This window comes from Hipposideros armiger, unplaced genomic scaffold (genome assembly GCF_001890085.2).
Source record: "Hipposideros armiger isolate ML-2016 unplaced genomic scaffold, ASM189008v1 scaffold_342, whole genome shotgun sequence".
Taxonomy (NCBI): Eukaryota; Metazoa; Chordata; class Mammalia; order Chiroptera; family Hipposideridae; genus Hipposideros; species Hipposideros armiger.
Genome location: NW_017731692.1, coordinates 158,567 through 167,514, shown reverse-complemented (window position 1 = coordinate 167,514; position 8,948 = coordinate 158,567). Strand labels below are relative to the sequence as shown.

The window sequence follows — 8,948 nt, the reverse complement described above, 5'->3', positions numbered from 1 at the left end:
CATTGCGCTGTCATACACACACACACACACACACACACACACACACACACACACACACACAATTATCCTCCCAGAAAAGCTTAAACTATGAATGAACTATAGTTTCAAATCAGAAGCAATTTAAGTGAATATAATCAATTACTTTACTCCCTTGGGCCTCATTTCTTTTTCCTTTTTCGAAGCTTGATCCTCACTGCTTTCATAGGCCAAATTCCAAAGGCCTCTCCTTGGGATCCTACCTGAGTCCAAACTGTAAATTTATTGTCAAAATCAATGTATTTCCTTGTATAGAAGAAACAGTTTAGGAATTTCAAATAACACAAGGCTGCTTCATGATTTTATCCTGGATTCATCATGTTATTTAAAGAGACCCCACAAGAAAGGGGTCCCAAAAGGCCAGTTAAACAAGAGACAAATAACCAGTCAAGATATTCCTTGATAAGATCCTTAAAAATTATCTTTAATTGATGCCAAATATGAACAGATCATAAAGTGACAGAAGCAAGTAAAATTGCATAGATGAAAACTATGCGCTTCAATTAGGTTTTCAATTCATAACATTCAACGTCCTCTACCTGACATATTAAACAGTTAGGGCAGGGGAAATGTACAGTAGGTGAAAATGAGACACATCCTCAACTCAAGGTGGAAGCAACTGGCAAACTCAAGAAATAAAAGAGTGCTTTTTTAGCTTAAATGGTTTGTTGTCCTGATGGTGCACTTTTAATTAATACTACTCGATTTTTATTTTTGACCTTGGTAGTACTTTACTATTAGAGGTATGTCACCTAGAGTCCATGCTGACTACTTAGAGCTGCTGCATCAAACAGTGCACTGAAGAGAAGAAAGATGTTTCTGCATGTTTGGGAGAGGAGACAGGTTTTGACCTGGACTAGTTTGCAAGGGATTTTGTGATTTGTTTCGTTTTCTTTTCTTACACCATTTCTTTTTCCTCTCTGGTTATGGCACAAAACTTTTCTATACTCTTTGAAGTCTCATGTCATAAAAAGTAAACTCCTAGTTAGCTCCTAAATGAAAATCACTGTGACCAGGGCTAATCTTTTTAAAGCTAATAGTCCTGAGGTCAGCAGGGCTTCACCCCTTACCTACACCCTGGACTTCCCAAGGAAGCCCATGGTCATTTTGTCTGAGCAAAGAGACTGGCATGCGATGCTAAGCTCTCTAAACCTTGCACGTGTACCCTGAATGAGTTCGCACAGTGACCCAAGGTAATGGAACAGTTTTGGTTAATAACTCAGCTCTTGTTTGCTTCTTTACAAAAATGATAAATAATGTACATTCTCCTAAGAGTTACCTGAGTCATGCTGGACATGTTCGCATGTACCCTGAAATTCCATAATATAAATACGAGGACTAATCCACCCCATGGTGGATGAGGACCACTCCTGAGATAGCAATTCCACTTGGGTTGTGACTGGTTTACAAATTATAGTTTGCCTTCTTCAAGTGAACATAAGCATAGAAAGATTTCATCCTCTCTGGAAGAAGCGGGAAGGTAAAACGGCTGTTTGGCAGTTTATATTCTTTCTAACAATTTTATATTATGGATGGTTACCAACCACCAATTCTCACCACTCCCAGGAATAAGCAGTTCCTGGAAAAAAATGGGGAATTGCCTTCTGCTGATGTTCTCTTTTTTCTGTTCAATCTAATCTACCAAACAAGGAAAATTCTATCATAAAATTGTTCTAAAGCATGTGTTTTGAGGTCTCCTATATTAAATGGGAGGGTTGGGAAACTATTTTACTGACTCTTCTAATGTTAACTAATTTGAAAAAACTGTAACGAACCACACACAACGTGAAGATGGTCCTGTATGGACTAAACCAAATTTCTACCTAAAGAAATCTATTCCTCACTTACCATTTGCATGCATTTTAAAAAAACTCTCAAGTGAGTCAAGACTGATGGCACTGGTGCTTGGGTCCCACGGCAGCGGAATCTAAACCTCCTGCACATTTTGATTTCAGAGGATTGACTGTCGATTGGCCATATTCCAGGAGAAGAATCTGCTAGTGGTTCATTTGATTTTGCTAGACTCACTCAGTAACACACTCCCAATGAACTGTTTTAACTGATGATCAGAACTCAACTCTCAAGGGGGAGCATGGAGGGCTGTGCACAGATGGGGGAGAGGAGAAGCGAAAACAAAAACCTTTCCTGGTTACAATCTGTCTTCTACAAATCTGAGGACAGAGGAAATTAATGTCTTTGGTCTCTCTAATTCAGATCACTTGAGGTGAGTTAATCACTTCAGAGATTCTGGGATGGCTAACAGCCCTGATGTGACCCAGCCCTTCCACGGCCACCCTATTGAACTAGGGCCCCCAAACACTGGAAGAGCCGAGCTATGGCTATCAGCAAGTCAGAAGTCTTCTCCTTTTGGAGAAAACAAGTAGTCAGGACATGAGCCATTAAAGCTCAAGACCTAGGAAGGGAGTGAGAAGGTAAAAAGCCCAATGAAATAAATATAAGGAAATAAACCAAAAGAGAGTCATTCCTTAATAGGCAGTTTTGTTAAGTGCACCTTCAGGTCTACAAAAACATTTCAGCACAGTACAGTGCAGGGGGAGGAGCTTTGTCAAAGTCCGCATGCCTATGCTACACAGATAGTCCCTGGACTCCATTCTTACTGACTTGGTTGCAATGAGCTACAGATGGATAAGCAGCACTCTTTTTTCCCCATACCTCCCAAATTCACACCAACAACTCATTCCCAATCCCAGGCTGACAGGTTCACTGCATGCAGCACTTTCCCCTGTTCCACATGCAGAAGAATCACCAGTCCAGTGTCTAACTACGAGAGGTATACCAGGTAGCCAAAGTCCATCTAATCAGGCTTGGTCCCATTTTCTCATCCTCTGACCCATCCATCCCACAGTACTGAGTGGATTATTGCTGTTGACAGTGCAGTGTTTCAAGCTCTGTGTGTCCTAGACCTCAGAGTCTAAATAAAAGATCAAGATATCCCCGGAAATTTGGGGGAGGTTGGCATTTTTTTCCCAACTGGGGATTTTAAGCAGATAGGAGAGGAATAGCCAGGATGAGTCAAGGTTGAAAAGAGAAGGAAACATCACAGAGGAAGGTTTATGGCCTGTGGTCAGAGGTGTGCAGTCCTTGGCCCCTCATCTTCCATGATGTTACATTAGTCTTACAGAGTCACATGAGCAGCACAGGAAAATAAAATATCCATGCTTTTTCCTTCCACAGACTCAGCCAGCCTGAGCATTATTCTAGTTTCTTCGTTTACTGCCTCACTGCTAGTTCTAGGATTAGGTGGGGGAAGGATTGGAGGTAACAGGGGAGATTTCCAGAAGCAGGACAAGAATGTAAGGTGGTCAGCGGCAGGCGGCCCCATGCTAAGTGCAGAATGAAGATCCCCACTGGTGTCCTTAAAAAGATGGTGAGCTCCTCTCCATTGGTGGACAGCTGCTGGACCCCAGAGGCCTGTGTTACGTGGCCCTCTTTTAGCTAGGCGGAGGGTCCCAGCTGTTCTCTGCACGGGTTGCCGGGGGTGGTAGAAGTTAGATGCTCAGCCTGTGAAGTGACTGCCAGGTGAGAAGATCATAGGAGCATCATAGAAAACATCTGAAGGGAGTGGGCCAGAAAGGAGGGCCTAGGAAAGGTTAGTCTGAACTGAATGTTCCCACAGCCACGACGATGCCTAGAAAGATCAGACTATTCGAGATTTGCAAAGTACTGTTGCTAACAGAGAAGGAATAAGGAAATGCACAAGAAACACTACACTGGACCTGAGGAAGCCTTAAATGTCCAGAGTGACCCTTGATAGGAAATAAATTCCCAAAAAGTTTATCTTGGCTTCTGGTGGAGACCAAAAAAATAAAATAAAACAAGTTCATGGTTCATGTCCAGTTTGAAGCTGGGTCTCAGGTCCCAGTTTACATCTCACATCAGGCTGCCAAAGGGACTCAGTCCAGAGGATGGCCAGAGAAACAGCACCCTCCTGTATCGCTCCTCTCCAGGGTTCAGGATGATGTGGTCTTCTCACAGTGGTGAAGTGAGACAGCAAGGATGGCAAAAGTAAAAGCAAAATATCTGTGCCCCAACCCTTCCTCCCTTTGTTACATAACTTCTCAGCTGTGTTAACGGAGGCACTTTTCTGCAGTTCGCTGTGGGTACAGGATAAAGGCACTAAGCAACTATGAAATCAATTGGTTAAGTTTCTTCAGGGAGACTCAAGGAGAGGGACGAAGTCTCCACAGACTTCAAGTCATGACTGCAAAAAGAAATCAGCTCTGCTTTGGATGCATACAATAGATAAACATTTTCATTTACATCTTAAGAATGCACCAAAAACATGCAGTATTGCACCTTTTTTTGTTTGTTGTGTTTGTTTTGCTTGTGTTTATCTTCAGCTAGAAAGAATACTTGTTCTTAGGTGTTGCTATATATACTTGGATGACTTCTTTAGTTTTCTGTATAGCTTCCCTTTAAAAGATGGGCATATTGGTCCTTTCTCTGCCTATACCTGCACAGAAACCTGATATTTCCCTGAGCAAAGGCAGGAAAATTGACTGAGTGCCCCCACCCCCACCCCCCCACTATATCTTTGGGCCCTTCATCCCACAAACTTGTAATTTTTATTATTTTTTAAATTTTTTTTACTGAAATCATGCATTAATTAATTCAAGGTACACTTTAATCAAATAGTCCATAATACTGAATAAGAGAACATGCTTTGAGCTCCAAAAAGTTATTGTTCCCATCTGACTAACATATGCACTTAAATACAGTACTTTATTTATGAATAAAATAGTTAAATGAAGGAGTGCACTTTTGGTGAATGCAAATGAAAAAGGATCTATTTTTAGAAGAGTCAATTCAAACGTAAGCTTATCCCCTATTGTCTGAGTTAACGTTCTCAGCATGCGATTATAAAATAAATATTATCAGAATCAAACATGCTTACATTTAACTCTATTTGTGCTCTCTTGCAATAAGGAGGCTAAGGTTTTACATCCAGTTCTGAAGGCCAGGGTCAGGGTACAGGACCAGTGAGAAAAGACCTGTGTTGGGTTCATTTGCAGGTGAGAAACTTAGCAGCACTGCAGATGAATCAATTAATTTAATTCAGTATCTTTTTCTTAGGGGATAGTTTGGCTAGAAGGGGAATGGGGCAGAAGGAAAATCCCTACAGACCAGGACTAGTATCAAATTGATAAGGTGCTTTGTGAACCAGTCTTAAGTAATTTTGTTTGTTTTTTTCTTTCGTCTTATAATATGCAGTTTGATTGATCAAAACGAAAACATTTGTTCATTGCCAATTTTGGCTTGTCTATCATGTTACATATAATACATCAGATGCACTGTCTTAAATGTGCTATGCAGTTGGCAAAGATTTTTCTATCGGAGTCCCATGCAACTTTTAATTTTATATTTCTAAGTGATCACCTGGTTTTTAGTTAAAAGAAAAAAGTTAAAGAAGCCCAAGGATTACAAATGTTTCAGTGTGGGGAAGCCTATGAATCTTATTTTACCTAGACTAGCTCATGAACTGAATTTTTTAAACCAGTTTTAGAAAATACATGTTCTTTTCCCATTTTTTAATAAAATGAAAATAGTTTTTTGTTTTGTTTGTTTTTCACAGATCTTGGAAGCTTCTGGTTGGCCGCCCCCAAAATCCACAATGCAACAATGCATTGACAGTTAAATAGAGCATTCAAAAACTATTTAGTAAAGTATCGACAAAGAGTGACATGGGTCACTAGGGTTTTTGTTTTGTTTTGTTTTTTAAGTCTTTCAAGCGGGCTAAGTGGGCTTTTTTTGTTTGCTTGGCTTTTAAACATCGGTCAGTAGCTTGCTCTTATTAACGCAGTTTTGGTTAGCTGTGGTGCAGTTGCCAGTTCTGATATTGGCCTGCCTATAATGGGCTATGCTATTATTCATATCCTCTTCGATCTCCATGTACTCAGATTTGCTGAGAGTAGAGGAACTGCGCCGACTGAGGTCACTGTCAGAGGCTAAATTAGGGGAGCTAACGTGGAGCAGCTGAGCCTGCTCTTCCCCCTCAGTTTCTCGGTGGTAGAAATAGTTGAAATTGGACACAATGACAGGTACGGGCAGGGCAATTGTCAGCACACCAGCGATGGCACACAAGGAGCCCACGATCTTGCCTCCAATTGTCACAGGGTACATGTCACCGTATCCTACAGTGGTCATGGACACCACCGCCCACCAGAAAGCATCGGGGATACTGGAGAAGTGCGACTCAGCTTCTTCCGCCTCGGCAAAGTACACTGCACTAGAAAACAGGATGACCCCGATGAAGAGGAAAAAGATGAGCAGCCCTAGCTCTCTCATACTAGCTTTGAGGGTCTGGCCCAGGATCTGGAGGCCCTTGGAGTGGCGGGAGAGTTTGAAGATTCTAAAAACCCTTACCAACCGGATGACCCTGAGGATGGCCAGCGAAGTGGCCTGTTCGCCCTTCTGGTTCCCCTCCTGCTCAGCTATCTCGGTGCCCAGGGTGATGAAATAGGGGATGATGGCCACGATGTCGATGAAGTTCATGATGTTTTTGAAGAAGTCTGCCTTGCTGGGGCAGGCGAAGAAGCGCACCACCAGCTCGAAGGAGAACCAGATGATGCACAGGGTTTCCACGATGAAGAAGGGGTCCGTGAAGATGTTGGAAGTGTAGATGACCGTGGTGTTGTCGATGCGGTGGATGGTGCCTGTGAAGTCCTTGTCATCCTTCAGCTCAGGTAGAGTCTCCAGGCAAAAGATGACGATGGAGATGAGGATGACCATGACGGAGACGATAGCTATGACTCGGGCAGGCCCCGAGCTCTCGGGGTACTCGAAGAGCAGCCACACCTGGCGCTGGTATTCCTTCTCGGGCAGGGGGCGCTCCTCCTCCTTGATGAAGCCCTCGTCCTCCCGGAACTTCTCCATGGCCTCCTCGCCCAGCTCGTAAAATTTGATCTCCTCCGAGAACATGTCCAAGGGCACGTTGACGGGCCTCCGCAGCCGGCCCCCCGACTGGTAGTAGTAGAGGATGGCGTCGAAGCTGGGCCGGTTGCGGTCGAAGAAGTACTCGTTCCTCAGGGGGTCGAAGTAGCGCATGCGTTTCTTAGGGTTGCCCAGCAGCGTGTTGGGGAACTGCGCCAGGGTTTTGAGCTGCGTCTCGAAGCGCAGCCCGGAGATGTTGATCACAACGCGTTCGCAGCACTCGTGGTCCTCGTGGTCGGCGGGCCGGGGGTAATCCTGGGGGTGGCCCGGGGCTGCGGACGCCTCGTCCACGTTCTCCCCAGACATCACCGTCATGGTGGAAGCCGTGTGCAGGGGTGAGAGACCAGGAGAGGGCCAGCGGTGGGAAGGACGGAGAGAGGAGGGGTGGGGGGGACTCAAGCGCCCCCCCCACCGGAGTTCGCGTCTCCCCCACGCTCAGGGGGAGGGGCTTCGAAGCCTGCCGGTGGAGATATCTGCGACTTCGCTTCTGGTTCCCTTCCTCTCCACCCTACCTTTTGCTCTGTTTGGAATCCCCCTCGCCTGCGGCCCCGGTTGCAGCTTTTTCCCCAGGGTTGGGGTGGGGGGAGGGCTGGTGTTTCTTCCTGCTCCGAGGTGCCTTAACGCAGTGCTGTTCTAGAGGGCTGGGCCATCGCTTCGGGGTCACCCTGGCCTCCCCTCCCCTCCGCGAGCTCTCCTAGGACCGGGTGCAGAGCCAGCTCAGCAGATCCCCTCGCCTGACAACCCCTCTGTTTCTCCTCGGCTCTCCCCCCTCCTACCCCTCTTCGCCTGCCGCCTTCTAAGCTCCCACCAGGGCGATCGATGGACGCTGCAGAGAAATAGAAAGTGATACGGGGGTAGAAAATCAGAAGCATTTAGATGGGACGGACCTACAGACACCGAAGAGCACAGACCTCTAGCTTTGTTAGACAGCACTGGACTTTTGCTGGACATACACACAGACAGACACACACAGTCACCCGGAAATTCAAGTTTGGGGCTCTTCCATCCCACTTTCCCCAATGCCCAAGAGCCGATCTGTTTACAACTTCGTTAAACTAGAGATCGGGAAAGCGCCGGGAGACGCTGGGGGAGCGCCAGGTCCCAGGCAGCATTCCTACACCCCCGCCCCCCCATCGTCCCAACCCCTGCTGTAGCCCCGAACTGGGGAGCCCCCTACCTGGCCGGCCGGCTTGGCGCAGGGGAGGTGCTGAATCCGCGGAGAGCCGGAGTTGGAATGCGGCAGGTCGCTTTTGCAGTACCCGGGCGGGAGCGGCGGCCGCCGCCGCAGCATCCGAGAGGCGCCGGGGCAAACTCGCCGCCCTCGCCCCCTCGTCCTACGCCCCTTCAGTCGGGCAATCGCTTTTCTGAGCAGCTACAGGGGGAATGTCCACTCCCTACCCCCATTCTCACCCGTTGCCAGCAACCTGGAGACGGCGTGCTCTCTTCTGGTGTAGGGAGTTCCGGAGGATGCGGGGCAGAAAAGCAAAATGCCACCCTCTCCCGAAGCTCTGAAGCAAATGACGATAAACAGCACTCTCGCCCCCCTCCGAACACTATGGGAGCCCTTGATTCGATCCCGAAGGAAGCGAGCGAGCAAGAGCCTGGGTCTACATGGCTCTCGGGTGCCCTCCGCTTCCGCACCCCCGCGTGGATCTCGCCGAGGCTGAGAGGCGCGCGGGGAGCTGTTAGGAGCACCGAGTGGGGCAGGGTGCGTGCGGCGGCAGGTCTGCTCGGTCCATTTCTGGGCGCTGCAAGATCAGCAGAAACCTGAGAAAGCGCCTGGAGTGCGGAGCAGCGATTGGCCCACCCGGGCGTGGGTTGGGGAGGGCGGGGGAGGGCAACAGCGAGGAGGTAGAGGGAAAATATGAGGGGGTGGTGGTTCGGTAGAGGGGGGTTGTCATTCGGTTCCCACCCTTGCCTGCACAGCTTTTTCCTTCTGCCAGAAAAGCCGACCACCAATT

At 47.2% G+C, this 8,948-nt stretch overlaps 1 protein-coding gene across 1 annotated transcript; it reads right to left on the bottom strand.

Moving 5' to 3' along the window:
- Positions 1-439: 439 nt before the first annotated feature.
- KCNA1 (potassium voltage-gated channel subfamily A member 1) lies at positions 440-8,728 on the bottom strand. The gene is made up of 2 exons (XM_019661278.1): positions 8,165-8,728; positions 440-7,813 (listed from the first exon to the last, which is right to left on the bottom strand). The coding sequence occupies exon 2, from the start codon at positions 7,300-7,302 to the stop codon at positions 5,821-5,823; it is 1,482 nt and encodes a 493-aa protein (XP_019516823.1). The 5' UTR covers positions 7,303-7,813; positions 8,165-8,728; the 3' UTR covers positions 440-5,820.
- Positions 8,729-8,948: the final 220 nt, after the last annotated feature.